At 39.8% G+C, this 18,212-nt stretch overlaps 1 protein-coding gene across 2 annotated transcripts in view; it reads left to right on the forward strand.

Moving 5' to 3' along the window:
* The window catches only part of PLCB1 (phospholipase C beta 1), an 810,170-nt gene that overhangs the window by 516,575 nt on the left and 275,383 nt on the right, over window positions 1–18,212 (forward strand). For both annotated transcript variants that reach the window (XM_075596018.1, XM_075596020.1), the window contains exon 9: window positions 2,112–2,278. In XM_075596018.1, coding sequence (XP_075452133.1) covers window positions 2,112–2,278 — 167 coding nt within the window. The remainder of the gene's footprint in view (window positions 1–2,111; window positions 2,279–18,212) is intronic.

Raw genomic sequence — 18,212 nt, forward strand, 5'->3', positions numbered from 1 at the left:
TGAACAATGTAGCATTTGAATGATGGGAAAATGTTTAAGGATATAGAAAAACTCGAGCAGAGCAAAAAATAAATAGTGGAAGAAGATAAATGAGAATATGAGGCATTTCATTGCGCAGAAGTCAAATCATGGGATCGAGACATGCTGCATCTGTAAATGACTCATCCACAGGGGTTCTCATAAATGTCAAAAAGGTTGCGATATTTCAGAGAACATTTCCCAAAGCAGATTTGAAAACAGTCACTCATCTCTATTGCTGGCATTTGTTCAAACATTACCGGTGCATCCACACTTGGGACCAAAATGAACCAATGTCTGTGTTTAATGAATTTAGACAAAACATTGACATTTGTGAGTGTTATTTTTTATATTTTAATATTTAGTTTATAAACATGGAAAGGTTAGACACAGGAGGAGTTTGATTTTTCCATAGCACTCCCGTTTGTCAAATGCGTGTTCAGCTACAGCTTTAAGCGGTCAAGTCCCCTTCAACAGGGATTACACCTTTCAGTGTTTTCTGCATTGCTTGAACATGATTGTTTTCTCCTTTTTTGACTTCTGGGAGATCAATACTCTCAGTGATGTTGACAGTGGAATAAGTACTTATTTCAGGCACTCAAGTAAACCACATCAGCGTCTAAGGAAAATACAGAAAAGCTATGACTTATATATCAGTTTATTTAAGATATGGCTTCACCGGCGGAATCTTTTCATATACAGGTCGTCCTCGCTATACGACGGTCCGTTATCCGTCGCCAGGTAATGCATTATCTGACGGCGGAACGGATTATCCGACGCTCACCGCCGTGGATTCACATTGGATCCGCAATCCGACAGTCCACTATCTGACGGCGGTTTGCAGGGCGGTTAACCGAGGACTGCCTGTACAAATGCATGCAAGAGCAAATAATCCAACTGCTTTAGAGTAAATAGAAACCAGAAAATAAGCATGGGTATAGTCTTCTATAATCAGGTAATTCCCTTATTAGGATGCACCAACGGAAACTGAAACTAGTCAAAGACAAACGAAACCTCAGAGTACCTTCTTGTGGAATGATAAAAATTGTACAGATCATTAGGTTAGATCATCATTACAACACGCCTAAGCTTACCTTAACAACACCAGTCAATCAATCAGGGATTGAAATCTATGCACTGAAAAACAAAATTTAGAGCAAGGTACTGTACCATAAAGTCTTCACGAGCGTCATCTGTCACCTCTACACAAAGCACAAACACATACTGTACAACCTTGGGTGGGCCCACATTTGCTGCTTTTGCTTTGATTCCATTTTATTATTGCTTAGTTTACTAGTTTACAGTATGTGGGAGGGTGTTGGATTTCAAATTGGTGTGAAAGTGCATAGTATGTACAGTAGGTTAGGTGGCAGTTATTCTTTCCAGAAGCTAACCCAGCCATGCCATTAAATCAGAGTCATTTCAAGGAAAGAAATATGCTGAAAGCCTTTTTTTAAGGCCTTGGGTTGGAACTGAAGAACACTTATAATGAAGGATGTACATGTGATTATGTAAAGTCAAATGTACACAAACTGCTTTTATTACATGAAAAAATGATTACAAATAAGTTATGGTTTTCCAGATATATGTTAGGCATCTGAAATGTTAGTCTTGAAGACCATGGGTTTAGTCTGCAATGATTATATAGGGGTATATTCAGGTATTTAATACAAGCATAATATGGGAGGGGATAGCTCATGGGGGCTGAACTCCAGTCATCAAGCCCCGCAACAGGTAAGGTTTTCAGGATATCCCTGCTTCAGCACAGGTGGTTCAATCAGTCCTTGCGTCAGCATAGATGGCTCAATCAATCCTTGCTTCAGCACAGGTGGCTCAATCAGTCACAGCTTCAGCACAGGTGGCTCAACCAGTCCCTGCTTCATCACTCTTGGCTCAGAAGCTTGGTCTTCGACTGAGACTCTGATTGAGCCACCTATGCTGTAGCTGGGATATTTTGAAAATCTGACCTGCTATGGGGGCTTCGGGACTGGAGATGAGCACCCCTGGGATAGTTGATGTCTTCAATGCATTAGATAAGGTCATTAGAAATGTACAACATTACCGTACCATTACTTATTTTCTATTTCTTGCAGTGGTGCAAAAAGTAAACCAGGCCTCACTGTTGACCAGATGGCAGAGTTCATTAATTCTAAGCAGCGAGATCCACGGTTAAATGAAATTCTCTACCCACCATTAAAGCAAGAACAAGTGCAGCAGCTAATTGAGAAATATGAGCCTAATAACGATTTAGCAAAGAAAGGTAAGCACATCTTATTGGATTTTAATATGGTTTTCAACTGATTTTTTTTAAAATATCTACATAAATAAATGTTTTAACCTATAGCATCTAATGCAAAATCACTTCAGTTCCTGTTTTAGGTCACATTGTGTTATTTTCAGATTTAATGGATCCCAGTGAATCTTGGCCTGAGTGTTGGAATTCGTTAACTTCTTATTTAAACACACTATTTGAAATACAATATGTGCTTGGTACTGTAGGCCTTTTTGTTACTCATACAATATTTTTAGAACAACCATAGAGTGTTCCAGCACATTTATCATGACCAATTTAACTAGGGCTAATTTAATGTGTACCAGTTGCAACCTATAGCACATACAGTTTGCTGCTGCCAGCTCATTGTAATAATGAACATGAACAGTGAAGGGTGCAATTTTGTTGGATGATCTGAAGCAATAACTACACATAGTAGCAAATAAAAACAACAAAAAAGCTTAGTCTTATGTTGCTGGCAGTAAGAACTATATACCTTGCCCAATCATCTTCTTTAGCCACACCTTGGCACCGACTTTCCATGCATACAGTATGTCCAAACCAAACAAAATTCATGTTTTACATGCTAACATTTAAATGTCTTCATTACACAGATTAGTCCATATCTTGATCCTCATCTCAATTACTCCCATATGTTCACTATCTTCATCCTACCGAAGATTCATACTTCCAACACCTTACCTGGATTGAACCTCATGTTTGAACCTCTACCACACAAATCTTTCCTGTATGTTAACAAAGCCTCGTGATACTTGGTAAAATAAACTTGTAAGGATTTTCTGACGTACAGAACTTAACAAAAATGTAAAATGACAAACAGTATTCAGATGTGGTAGTACTGAATAGGTAATCCTATTTATCTTAAAGCACTTAAAACAGTGAGTGCTTTTACTTCTCCTTGACATATAGCTGTCAAATGATGCCAAGTGAATTATGTGATGGACATCCAGGCATGTCTTTTATCAGATCTTACTTTTTTATATACCAAACTGGGAATATATATATACCATAAATGGGAATACAAAACCGCGTCTGGATTGTGATCACACAGTTCGCCTTAAGTTATTTAGTAAGTGGTCATTAGACCAACCCCCTCTTAGGCTAACTAGAGTGCATAAAAACCTCAAATTATTATTTCCTGCTAGAACACAAAAAGCAATGCACATTAGGAGAAAGGGCTAAAAGAAAATCCGTATAAGCAATACAAGAAAATGTAACAAAATACATACAGAAACATAACATTGTGACAGGGTGACATCCCACCTTTAGCAATGAGGCATTTACATGACATTTTGCGGTACCAATCATCAGATGTTGCCCCACAGGAAGCAAAAAGCAAAACTGCTATCATATGGACAGGAACAGATAAGATATTGAAAATAAGGTAGTCTATCTGATCAGCTATTTTTCTCTTCTTCAAACTACAGTTCTAAATATCCTGCTAGATATGTTAAGGCGTTTTAGTGATCAGCTGTGAGTGTACAGAGATTTTAGTATTCTGGTTATCTGGATTTGCCTTAAAATACTTAAAACCAAACAGCTAGAAATTATTTTTTAAATCCACATGCCATTTGTTAAAATGACTTACTGTAATCAATGATAATGTGTATTGAGGCTTTATACGCCCAATAATAATTAGAAATCATTATGCTTTTACTTTATTGGATAACCTTTACATTACAACAGTTTTTCTCAGATACTGTAACTTTCACACTATCTCTAATCTTTCATTGTCAGATGCATCCTTTATATGTATACACATGCTCTGATATCCTGTATGTTATTCTCTGGACAGGGTTTGACATCTCACATAGATCAGTGATGTTTGTTGTATTCCCAATTCTATTTCGGATTCTGACTATTTCCCTTTGGATTGCACTGTCAAGATACAATGAACTGTTCTACGAGTGGAATCTGAACATTGGGCAGTTACCTAGGGAGCTTAGCAAGTGCTGGTTTGAATGTTAAATTCCTAAAGAAGTTTGAAGAAAGTAAAAATTGTATTACAACGTAATTCCTAGTGAAATCTAGACCAACCTAAAAGTAATACAAATGTTATATATGAGCTTTCAATGTTTCTAAGTCTATAAAACGTAATGTCTTTGCAATAAATAGTAAACATACATTAATCTTTCTGATGCAAAAAGCGTGAATATTTACACACTTACACTTTCTCTATGTTACCAACTATGGCTCGAGGAGCCTCAATTGTGCCCACCCTATAAACATACACAGGACACATGTATGGGCACTAATGTTACGCCTTTACTGATATTACACACGAGGAATAACGTGGGAACGCGACGCTCCACCCAACTCACTAGCTGTCCCTCCTTGGCTAGTGATTAAAAAAGACGACCTTGATCTGCCCTCCCTTTATTACCTTAAGAGCATACCTCTGTTTAAGTTTATTTTCCTCCCCATAATTAGTGTGAGAGAACCAAAATGGACGTACAGGAGGAAAATGACATGGTTTCTTACTAACTGGTACTGTGACTCCTCCCTTTTACTGCCGAAAGTTCCACCTCCTGCTCACATACTGTAGCACATTTGGGCTGTACATCCCCATTCTCCTGAGATTGGTGCTGCTTCTTTCTGTAAGATTAATTTAAGATTAGCTTGTGCCACATACAGTATACCTTGTATGAAAAAAAAACGTCTGCATCATAAGCCATTTATATTTTCATACAAGTACAGCAGGAATTTACTGCCTTTATTTTTTTTCCAGATTAATTTGTGAAGAAACTATTTCTCTGGATATAGATACAAATACTAAGGATGAACATATATATATAATGATCTCATGGCTCCTCCTTGTGGAGCTCCAGTTAATGCTTCCATAAAAAAAAGTAAATAGACTCTTCCGAGTATATATTTGATATAGTATCTCACCTATGACATTTCGTAGCTATTACATTTCAAATTTTTTCATGCCTTAAAACAAATGCTCAAAACATAATGCAAATGCAATCATGGAGGCCTCTATTGCTGGATCTCAGTAGGGAGGATAGCCATTTTTAAAATGAGATTTCATAGAAATTTCAGAAATTAACAACAAGCGGTATAAATAATATCTCACAAAATACTTTTATTGAGTATGAGGAACATGAATGCTAAATAAAATCTAAGGCAAGACAGGATTCACATTAAAAGACAGATGTACCAACAGCTCTTTGCTAATTATTGTCAGACGGTATGTGGGAATCTTACTAGAACTTGACATAACAAAACAACATTTGTTTTTTTGTGGCTACATTAATGCTCTGTCAGTGGCTATATAGTGTATAGTATATAGCCACTACTGTGTATAGAGTAGACAGTTATGTCTGTAGCATACAGTGTGTTAATATTAGAATAACATTTGCAAACCAGATGCAAACTAAATTCTAGCAGAGATATTCAGCCACTAACTCATGTACTTTATATGACATGTAATGTCCTTTACAAAGTCTTTAATTTGTGGTCCTTGTCAGACAGATTGTTTCATACATTGGGTATACTGATGCAAGTATTTTTTTACTTACTTGAATCACATAATGTACAAAAAAAATGAAAAAAAAATATTTAAAGAAAAAAAAAGATATTATATATATCACTAGCATCAGCACAGCAGAAGAAAACAATGCACAACCTATCCCCCCATGGAGAGATCTGCAATCAAGGAACTGCAAAACAACCACAACATTACCATCAAACCAGCAGATAAAGGAGGTGCAGTGGTGCTTATGAACACAAATAAATACACAGAAGAAGGCAACAGACAACTCACAGACAACACCTACTACAAGGAACTCACGCATGCTCCAACCCAGGAATATACAAAGCAACTCATGGATCTCATCAAATCATTCCCTAACCACCTGCAACCACAATTGAAGCAACTAGTACCTTGCAACCCAGGAGTTGGGGTCTTCTGCTTGCTACCCAAAATTCACAAACCAGGAAACAACGGCAGACCAATTATAACAGGTATGGATACACTCACTGAACAAATATCAGGCTTAGTGGAGAATATCCTCAAACCTAACTTTGTTTATAGGGCTAGAGTTCATGTATTTGGCATGTCTGATAATAAAGTAATACGAAGGTACCGCCTCATATTATCATTGATATATTTTATTTTATTCAGGCTGAGTTAGAGCCTAAAATAACTATTAGAACATCTATCCCTCCAATGGTCAAATTACTAGCAGTTCTACATCATTGTACTGTACTCCATGGTCATTTCAGGGTATAATATGTCTGATATTGAGGGCATGGCTCTCTACAATGAAAAGTTTAATTACATTCCAGCAGGATCAACAAGCTATTACTGACACCAAACAAAAAGTGTATTAGGTAGCACACTAGCCGCATGTTCTGGGAGCTATGGACTGCACACCTATAGCAGTAGTGCCTCCACATAGGGATGAAGCTATGTACAGAAACCGCAAATTATTACATACCATTAACATCAAGCTCATTTGTGATGCTTCACTTCTCATCCCAATCTGGTTGCTAAATACCTTGGCTGTACCTTTGATTTCTTCATATTTTGCCCTCTGTCATCTTGGAACTACTGAAGTCTAGGCAGCCACAAATGGAATAACTTCTCGGTAAGTACACTTTAAAAAATATTACACCTAATTACTATTGTCAATTAATTGTCCCAGAATTAATCTGTGCTATTTTCCATTTACTTACAGATGGTGATGCCTTCTTCCTCAGACTTTGGTTCCTAACGCCTTTAGTCAATACATTCAAACCCATGGGGATCTTGTATAACAAGGTCCATGCTTCCACCAGATGTGTCATAGAAATAATCTATGGATTTTTGAAAAGTTGTTTCAGGTGACATGACAGGTCTGGTGGAGCACTTCCCTGTGCTACAGTTATAGAGTGTGAAGTTGTAGCAATGTGCTGCATTTTCCATAACATACTGTAGCTCTGAGTAGGGGAATGTTGTTTGTACTGGAAAATGACCTACCTGAAGATATGGAGGAAGATGAGGCAGAAATTGGCAATACAGTGGAGGAAGGAGGAAGGAAGAAGGACCATAGATTGTCATTCACTAATTCTTTACTTGTAAGTACAATTATTTGTTTTGCACTACTTCCTATATTATTGAGCTTTCTTAACAAAACCTACAAAATACAGGTGGCACTTTAACAGACGATTATCTGGTCTGTTATTTTTGTTATACATTGGAGCGTTACAAACATTGCACAAAAAAAGTTGTATTTACACAAGAACCAAAAAAAAAACAACAACAAAGCAACCAAAAACAAACATTGTTTTTCACATCTCTCTTCAGAGTTCCTCTGACAAAGCATGTTTTTGAGATAATCTATGCAGCACCACACAGATGATTGTAACAGTTTGCCATAGCAATACAATTGTGTTGGGTTATCTCAAAAACATGGTAAAGTGGGAGAGAGGAGGGTTGGTTGAAGAGAAGATCTACTGTATGTTTGATAGTCTGCATCATAGAGCAAGACTCAAGATAAAGATGCAGTCAGTTGTATTGTCCTGTAGCCAGCCAGGAGAAGCAGGGACTCCCACTATGTTAATCCTGATGGCCAATTCCCCCCTGCTCTGCACTGCTGCTGTGAACACTCCACGTTTAGCACGCAGTTCATCAGCAAATTTGTGGGGCAGGGAGGAGATACAACTGTAGACAATTGACTTGTCAATGTACAGTTTGGCCAACAATGCCACTTTAGAAAAATTTATACAATTGGCTCAAATTACAAATTCTATTAGCTTGAAAGGGAAAGGTAACTCAATGTATTACTTCCTGGTAAAACATGTTTATAAATAAATAAATAAAGCTGTCAATTGAATTCAACCTATGTTAAGTTTAGACAATTGAGATACTCATCCTATATTTGGATCTACAGTATATTGATTCAGAGGAAGATGGACAAAAATTCCATTGAAATATTATCCAATTAGTGTAGCTCTCCAAAGGGGGAAAAATATATTTCTTCCTGTCTCCAGTAATGGCAATCAGATTTCTCACTGGATCAACATCTTTCCTATGTCTTTTTATTTGGTACTGTACATCCCTGTTTTGAAATTACATCCTTCACTGATTTTACTACCTTTCTTAATTTAGTATTGTCAGCAAAGATTTAGACTGTATGTAAAGAGTGGGTGCTCCAGTGATAATGGAATATCAGAACGATGTCATCAATAATGATTGTGTATATATAACTCGTAAATATGACTCTAGTATGGAGAGGGTAAAGTATTAAGTGATGAATGAGTAACCAGTCAGTAATACATATTGCATCTCCTGAAGGGAACAATCAAAAATGCTGGTCTTCACCTTGATGTAACCTCATTGGAGAAAACATAACCGATACTGGAACTCATAATAATCCATAACTCACAATATTTCATATCTTGAATTAGATGTTACCCGCTCCTTGAGCCTCAATGAGTCTGTGGTGGCGTGTCCAGCTGCTGATAGAGAAATCCATGTAGTAGAAAAAGGAGAAAGCAGCCCACTGCCTGGGAGTCAGGTTGTATAGAAGTATAAAAATATGTATTCAATACAAAACATCACCCAAAGGGCATTCATGTCTGAAACACATAGGAGGCCTTACACCTCCTTCGGGTGATGTTTTGTATTGAATAAATATTTTTTACTTCTATACCACCTGACTCCCGGGCAGTGCGTTGTTTTCTCCATTTTTCTACTACAAAGATTTAGACTCTATGCCAACCTCAAGGCCATTAATAAACAAGTTAAAAGGCAGCGTTCCTAGTACCAAATCTTGAGGTACTCCACTTACAACTTTAGCCCAACCAGAACATATTCAATTGTGTGACAATTCTCTTCTGACTATTATTATTCAATCTGTTTTGAATCTAGGTGCAAATATTTTCACCCAGACCAATTTCCTTTATTTTGTGGACCAATTTCTTGTGTTGCACTCTATCAAAAGCCTTTACAAAATTAAAGTAGATAAACTGCTTTATTTTGATTATAATTCCTTCTTACCTCCTCAAAGAAACATATGTCTAGTTTTTCATGACCTATTCCTCATAAATCCATGCTGATTAGTAGTAATCATTTTTTATCCAGTAGGTATTCCTGAGTTTTATCCGTTAATAAACCGTGGATATTAAATATAACAGTCTGGCTGTTACAAAACTTAGCTCATTAATTAATGACAGACTTCTTTTTTTTAATAGGATATTCTGTCTGAGGGCACCTGGAATGGTAAACCTTTCCCCTTAAGCTTTCAAGTAATGAGGTGGGCTTAGTTCAGTCTGTGTACATTGGTCTTGCTCAGTGGTGTGCAAACTTGCTGTGCCCCCCTGCCTGCTTTCCTCTGGTGTTGCTCCCCCCTTAGGCATCAAATCACGCCGTGGGGTGACATAAAGTGACCCACCGTGTCATTTGACGCCACGTCTCCATGGCAACGGGCGTCAAATTATGCCACGTTGCCATAAAGACGAGTGGACTGAAGCCGAGTAAGTGAATTACAGAGGCTTCGCACTCTCAGCATGGGGCCTCTGTAAATGCTGCACCCCCCAAAAAACGTCTTGTGCTCCATCTAGGTGGGGGGGGGGGGGCGGGCGCCCCTAGTTTGTGCACCCCTGGTCTAGCTGTTGGAATAACGAGGAGAAGGATGAAATAATGAAAACAGCAATTTGACATTTCTAATATTGTATTCTTGCCTTTAAGAATATTACTACCCTTTTCTAAGGACTCTTTAATGGAATCTATTGATTGACACAACTGCCTATAAATATTTCTAGTGCACACTATAAATTGTGTTGGTTTTCACCAAAGTCGCTTATTGCCATACCTAAGTGACATAAGAACTTAATGGCCATTATTTGCTCATCATACATTTTTGGCAAGATTTCGTTTGTTGCTCCTGACACTGGAACAACGATCATTCCTGGCTTTGAATAGCCTCCAGGCTTAAATTGGACACAGTGGGATTAGTAGTAGAGGTAGATTACTGAACAGTTACACTAAAAATGTTTATACTGTCTTCTTGGGATTGCTGTTGTGGTGTGGACCAGTTGTGTATCTGGGCTGACCCCCTATTGACTGTCCTCTTGTATTGATTGCAGGTTGAAGATCAGCATCTCTTCTTGAACCATCTGAGACATTGAAGCTTCCAGTTCAGATTCCACCAATGTTGTCTCTACCAATACTGCAAAATAAAATGTGTATATATTGTAAATATTGTAATACATTATTTTATGATATTACCGTTGATGTAGGTTGTATTAGACTCTAACAAAGCCTGTGTGTGATTATGAGAACATGTTTATATTAGATATAATCTGATATAATTTGTAATCCTTGCCTTAACAGTTTGGATGTGGCACTGTGGTATTAATATGCCTATAGCAATGCATGATGCTGAGTGCTAGGTGATACAGTGACCACATGTTACTATACCATTCCTAAACTAATTAACATGTATGAATATTTATGAAGTGTAGTATATGTATAAAGTGTGTAGAAAAGCTTTCATCTGCCTTCCTCAGCAGAGCAGAGTCTACACTTTGCATCCTATTTTCTGAATTTGGACTACCTTGAAGGTTTCCTTTGCACTCTTCTCAAAAGTTGTAAACTTCAAATCATGTGGAGGTCCTCCTCCAGTCCCCGCAGCAAGCTTGGAGAATTCTGAAAGTTTTCTTTCAGCCTACGTCTGTTGTCATGCCAACTCTTTTTCAGCGCTTCCGTAGTATGCTAGGTTGGAGCTATAGCATTTACCTTTCAACAGAGAGCCTTCCATATTGTAGACTTTCCCACCCTTGAGGTTCTCATAGAGGCCTTACCAAACAGCATCCTTCAAGTTTAAGAATGTGCTCAATGAGCACTTTATCTTCATCTTTGCTAAGTATATTTTATTTTTCTCTCTGCCTTATGGCAGCTTGTTTCCTTTTTTCATTGTGCTATAGAGCTTCCTTTTGCTAGGCTCAGTTGTTGCAGTCTGAGGTTAGTACCCCAAAAGTAGTGGTTTTAATGGTGTGTGCTGATGCAGCTAAGTGCAAACCGTTAAGCACACATAATTATTACGTACAGACATGTGATTGCAAAATACGTTAACATTATGTATAGCCAATGGCACTAATCTAATAGCTCACTATGATATTGTATAACCAGCTGCCAATAACTCGCAGAAGACGTGTCATGGGTGTGAGGGGGGGGGGGTAGGTTTGTTGGGGGAGTGGGGTTTAGTGGAGTAGTATTGAGGGCAGATGGCCATGGGAGGGTGATTAGGCCTCCCGGATGGGATGGTGGTAGGGGTTAAGCCCTTGTTTGATAGCCTCTAATATATCCAAGGGGGTTATTTTGTGTACTGTAGTTTGAGTGTAATATTAACCCCTTTGGTGCCTGTGGTATATATTGGTAGCCACAGGCATCCTATGTATTTGTATTTTCTACCATTGGGCTACTAATAAGTTATATTACATAATCCTATGCTAGAAATATACAGTAAGATTACCCTCCCACATTGTATTGCGTTGTGGTAAGTACGGTAACTCATAATTATCACTAAAGTTAATTACTGCATTGTGACTCACCTTAAAATATCGCACCCAGTAACATTTTACCACAATGTTGAGGACTTTGGTTACAAAATTGCAGGTAAAGCACCCAGTATGCTTTTTTTTTAATCGGGGGGTGACATTAACTATATTTTAACGGAGGTTGATGGCTCTAGGCTAATGTATATTTGGTACAAAACTGGGGCCATTCTGTGCCACAAAAATCAGTGAAGAATTAGTGAAAAATCCATATTTCAAACCATAAAACCCAATAGAAAGCAATACAATTTTTTTTATTTGATAAATCAGATGAATTTTTTGCACCAGTTTCGCCTTGATAAATATACCCTGTGATGTTTTGATTTTAACGGGATGTGGTTCTCTCTTTACTCTGCTTTTTAGTTCTAATTTTTTTTTTTTGGATCAGCCACCATATTAGTAGGTAAATGTATTGTGATCAAAATCATACTAATATATAACAGCAAATTTCTCATGAAATACTTAAATCGCGTTATCTTTCATTTATCTATGCCTATGTATTTCTCAGCAGGCATCAAAGCTAAAGTGGCATGAAAGTTAAAAAAAAAACCCAGTTCTGTAGAAAAGTACTAATAATAGAGCTGTCGTAGGATATTTAATCTTCATGCAGAACATACAGACGTGCCAAATACGTCTTCTACTGTAAAATATAAGAAAATGTATTTTGATTCCTCAATGCTGTTTTACTCATCTGGGCATTGCGCCAATATCACTGCTGGAGCCTCTTCAGCTGCTGTAAGATATTATTCTTCTGCGTTTTACAAATTCACATTACATATGTATCTTTTTTTATTCTAATTTATTAGCCATAACAATGACTTTAAAATGTAATTATAATTAAAAATCCCGGGAAAGGGATAATGCTTTGATAAAAAAAATTTAAAAATAGGGGGATTGGATAGAATGAAGACATAAACATTGCAGTTATTTTCTTTTTTTGCCACATTTTGTGTGAATCAAATTGATACTGTAGCTTAATTAATCAGCAAATGTAATTTGTCACAATGCCAGTGTTTTCTACCTCTTTGCAGTAGACATGTTGCAGAAGTTCTTCCTGAAGGTGATGTCTTTCCTTGACCTTGGAGCCTGAGATGGAACTCCTCGCCCCCACCCTGTGTATACCTATCCCCATATTAATACTTATAATAAATAAACACAAACAAAAGTCTGGAGGTACAAAGGCCGCGCTTTTTCTTAAATTACATTACGGAACCCGGTAAGTGCCACTCTGCCAGAATGCACAACCACTGGGTAAAGGCCAATGGTACTCAAACGATGGCCCACAACACCCACCAAGCAGAGCACCAGACTTTTAGCGAGAATGGCCACCACCAGGAGGTGACGCTTAAATTAACCCTGCCCATTCGCCACTTGCAACCACCACAGGACTTTACCGAACCATAGAGCCCTATCTGGCAAGGTTAGAGTGCCCCCACAACCGCCAACACAACAACAGACCGTAAAAAGTCATTAAAGTATTTATTTTACTTTCTAATTTTTCTTTTTTATTAAATTTTTATTTTATTTACAAGCATCAAACAGTGTTACAGCATAACAGCATACGGTATGGGCTCATGACATCATAACAGAGGGACAGGTGGACGGGAACTTCCTTGGCAGGGCACAGACTGTCTTCCTGACCCTGGAGAGGATTTATACAACCTCCCCAGCCCCTCTTCCCCTCTCCCCCACATCACAGACCAATGTTGTGAGGGGCATTAGGGGCAAGGGATAAACATGGCCCCACATAAAGGGCAAAATAGGGGGAGCCTAGTCCCGGTGTTCATACGTGTTACGGTCACTTATGTTGCTATGTACTGTCCAGGAGACAGACCCACTAGGCAGAGATGGAGAGTAGAGATCGACCGGTACCTGGGATCTGAATCCAGAAGCAATAGGATAGTAGGGTCCGTTCTGGGGTCAGCGCAGGAGAGAGGCAGGATGGTCATGGTCATTGTTCTAGGGTCAGGGCTGGAGAGAGGCAGAATAGTCAAGGTCACAGTTCTGAGGTCAGGGCTGTAGAGAGGCAAAATAGAAGTCACAGTTCCGAGGTCAGGGCTGTAGAGAGGCAGAATGGTAATTGTGAGGTTGTTTGGCAGCAGGCAAGGGTCTAAGGCTTCCAGCAGGAGACTAAGCAAGGAGTACCTTGCACAGGCAAGGAGAAAAGGGGAATTGAAAGCTTATAAAGGGACAAGGCAGGTGAGAGCAATAAGCCCAGGAAGAGGCTGACTTCCTGCCTCTGTGGCCAAGTTGGTAGAGGCAGGGAAAGTTAGAAGGTATCCATATTTGTGATCCTCATAGAACCCCCCCTTTTAGGGGGCAAGCTCTAAATGTCATGTGGTAGGTTTGGCAGGAAAAGCCTTGTGGAAGTTTTTGACCAAGGCAGGAAAGTCGAAATTCAATGTCTTCACCCAACTCCTCTTTTTAGGGCCATACCCCTTGCAGTCAATCAGGTACTGGAGGGACCCTCTAGAGATATGGGAGTCCATGATTTTCTGGACAACATACACAGAAATTGGAGCAGGAGGGGATAGAGTCGTGTAAAACTGGTTCCAGATGGCCAGTTTCAGCAAGTAGACATGAAAGGTGGAGGGAATCTTGAGTGATGGAGGAAGTTCAAGCTGGAAGGACACTTCATTCACCTTCTGGGAAATCCTTTAAGGACCAATAAAGCGCGGTCCAAATTTTGAGGAGAGCTGATATAGACGGATATTACGCATCAAGAGTCAGACCTCATCACCGACTTGGTATTCGGGTGAAGCCCTTCTGTGTTTATCCGTGTTTCTCTTCTGTGTCTCTGCCACCAATGCAAAGAATTGCCTATATGCCTTTCCAGAGATCCTGTAGGTCGTTGGCTCTGGTATATGCTACAGGGACGCCTACTTCCAAGGAGTTGCCGGGAAGGGTAGTCAGCTTATACCCATGTGCCGCGAAGAAGAGAGCGCACTTCAGGAACTTTTGGTGAATTCTGCCAAAGACAGGAGGTCCGCCCAATTGTCCTGCTGCTGGGAAACATAGCACCGGAGGAACTGTTCCAACATTTGATTAGTCCTCTCTGTCTGGCCATTGGACTACTGGTTGTAGGTGGAGGAAAAATGGAGGTTAATTTCCAAACAATGAAATAAGGCATTCCAGAATCTCGCGATGAATTAGGAGCCCCTCTCAGAGACAATCTGTTGGTAAGCCATGCAGGCGGAATACCTCCCTGATGCAAATATATGGTATATCCATGGAAGGAATGGAACGGGAAGGGCATGAAGTAACTCACATGTTAGAGAACGTGGCACCTTGGTTCGTGCGCATATCACGCAGGCGAGACAAAGTCCTTGGTGTCGTTCTTGATTTCTGGCCACCAGGAGTTCTGCTCGAGAAACTTGGTCTTCTTAATACCTGGGTGACCCACAAATCTGGAGTGATGACCCCATTAGTGAACTTGTAGATGATGAGGGAAGGGGACAAAGAGCTGACAAGGAGGTACAAAGAGACCAGCGGGGAGCTCACACTGGGCTTTGTGAATGTGGTCCATGACAGTGGGAGCTATTACGACAACATTCCTGGAAAGAGGGATAATTGGACCCTCGTCAGTCTCCAGCGAATCTTCAGAAGCAAACTGGCAGGTAAAGGCATCAGCTTTAACATTCTTAGATTCCAGTCTAAAATAAAGAATATAGTTAAAGCAGGTGAAAAAGAGAGCCCATCTCGCTTGGCGGGTTTTCAATCTTCAGGCCGCCCGAGGTACTTCAGGATACGGTGGTCAGTTAGTATGGTCACAGGTACTGAAGTTCCCTCAACGAGATGTCTCCATTCTTCCAGTAGAAAGATAATAAATGCTGCACACTTATAAAAAAACTAATAATACAACTACCGGTGCTCCTGGTTCAGGATTCTCTGTGTCAATCCAGGGTTAATGAAATGAAGAAAATCAGGGCTCCACGGATTTGCTCAATTAACTAATTTATTGCCAATAGACTTGACGTTTCGGCCACACAGGCACTCAGGAATACTCGTGAGAACACAGAAGAGGATTCCTATTGGAGGACACATCAACACATGATGTTAATAAGGAAGGAGATTTTCAACAGAGCGACGGTGCTGGATGATGAGGGACTTTATTGGACTAATTGGACAATTCCTGACACCTGGTTTTGGGGCTATAAGAGGGTTGAGTTCACTGTTATGCACATTATGCCATTTCTGCTTTTGAGAAAGGCCTGTATGGCCGAAACGTCAAGTCTATTGGCAATAAATTAGTTCATTGAGCAAATCCGTGGAGCCCTGATTTTCTTCATTCCATTCTTCCAGTGCCATCTTCACCGCCAAGAGCTCTTGATTCCCGACATCGTAATTATGTTCAGCTGCAGAGAAGAAACAACAAGGATGCAGATATGACTGGAAATCCATTCTCTGGGAAAGTACTGCACTAGCACCAATATCAGAAGCATCGACCTCGAGGATAAATGGATGGAGAGGGTCCAGGTGAATAAGAATTGGAGCTGTGGAGAAGAGTCTCTTTAATTTGAGAAAAGCAGCTTGTGCCTACGGAGACCAAGAAACATGCTCTGCCCCCTTTTTAGTAATGGCCATTATAGGTGCGGCTATTTTTGAGAAATCCAGGATTAAACGTTGATAATAGTTTGCAAATTCACGGAACCTTTCGATTGGCTTAAGTTCCTTGGGCAGTGGCCAATGTTGGATGGAAGAGACCTTGGCAGGATCCATCTGTAAGCCTTGCGCAGATATGATGTATCCACGAAAGCAAGTCTAGATTTCTCGAATTCAAATTTTTCAAGCTTGCCAAAAAATTGATTCTCATGAAGGCATTGAAGCACCACCTTCATCTGCTCATAATGTTGATCCAAGGTCTTAGAAAAAATAAGGATGTCATCATGATACACAATGATATAAGAAACAGGCAAGTCTCTAAAGATCTCATTGCCAAAAAATTGGAAAACTGAAGGGCCATTACATAGCCCGAAGGGCATGACGAGATACTCATAGTGACCATTTCTGGTGTTGAACGCAGTCTTGCACTCATCCCCCTGCCTGATTCAAACCAAGTTATATGCTCCTCTTAGATCGAGTTTGGAGAAGATGGTTGTGCAACGAAGACAATCGAGCCGATCTGGAATCAAAGGTAGCAGGTAGCAATTATTTATCGTAACGTTGTGATGACCCCTGCAGTCTATACAGGGTCTTAAGGACCCCTCTCATTTCTGGACAAAGAAAAAGCACTCATCCCCCTGCCTGATTCGAAACAAGTTATATGCTCCTCTTAGATCGAGTTTGGAGAAGATGGTTGTGCAACGAAGACAATCGAGCCGATCTGGAATCAAAGGTAGCAGGTAGCAATTATTTATCGTAACGTTGTGATGACCCCTACAGTCTATACAGGGTCTTAAGGACCCCTCTCATTTCTGGACAAAGAAAAAGCACTCATCCCCCTGTCTGATTCGAACCAAGTTATAGGCTCCTCTTAGATTGAGTTTGGAGAAGATGGTTGTGCCACGAAGACAATCGAGGCGATCTGGAATCAGAGGTAGCAGGTAGCAATTATTTATCGTAATGTAGTGATGACCCCTGCAGTCTATACAGGGTCTTAAGGACCCCCTCATTTCTGGACAAAGAAAAAGCCCAACACTGCAGGGGAGTTGGACTTTCGAATAAATCCGAGCCAGATTTTCTTCAATATAGATCTTCATGGCTAGAGTCTCTGGTTCAGACAATGGGTAAGTCCCCCCAAGAGGAGGAACCATCCCTGGGTGCAGATCGATTGGACAGTTGAAAGAACGATGAGGGGGAGCTCCTCCACCTGCCTTTTACTGAAGATGTCCTGAAAAGGAAGATCCAATAATGCATCTGGTTCAGAGCAATGAAGGTTCCCCAAGGAGTGTGGGATGACCAGACACTTGGTCCTACAGGAGGGGTCCATGCCGTCACCTGGCCCAATACCCAGTAAATCTGTGGATTATGAACTTGCAGCCATGGGAGTCCAGAATAATATCAGTGGCTGGGGAGTGAATTACATCCAGCTGTATGGATTGTGAAAAACTACCCGAAAGAAAACAATTATGCTATCTTTGAAGTAGGGGAGCCGGGTTTAAATCCTTGTTTCAACTGCTTGTGACCTTAGCCAAAGTCACTTTATCTCCCTGTGCCTCAGGCACCAACATTAGATTGTCAGCTCTAAGTTCAGATTGTGCAGTACTTTGTACACTGACAGCGTTATATAATAATGTACATTATAATAATCATATATATGCAAGATACAATCAGTTTTTAGAATGATACAACACTGTTCTCAAAATTGCAGGGTTGTCTTCTTAATCTTTTCCGTTTAAGAAATGCAGTATTTCTA

Source organism: Ascaphus truei, chromosome 4, assembly GCF_040206685.1.
Source record: "Ascaphus truei isolate aAscTru1 chromosome 4, aAscTru1.hap1, whole genome shotgun sequence".
Lineage (NCBI taxonomy): Eukaryota > Metazoa > Chordata > Amphibia > Anura > Ascaphidae > Ascaphus > Ascaphus truei.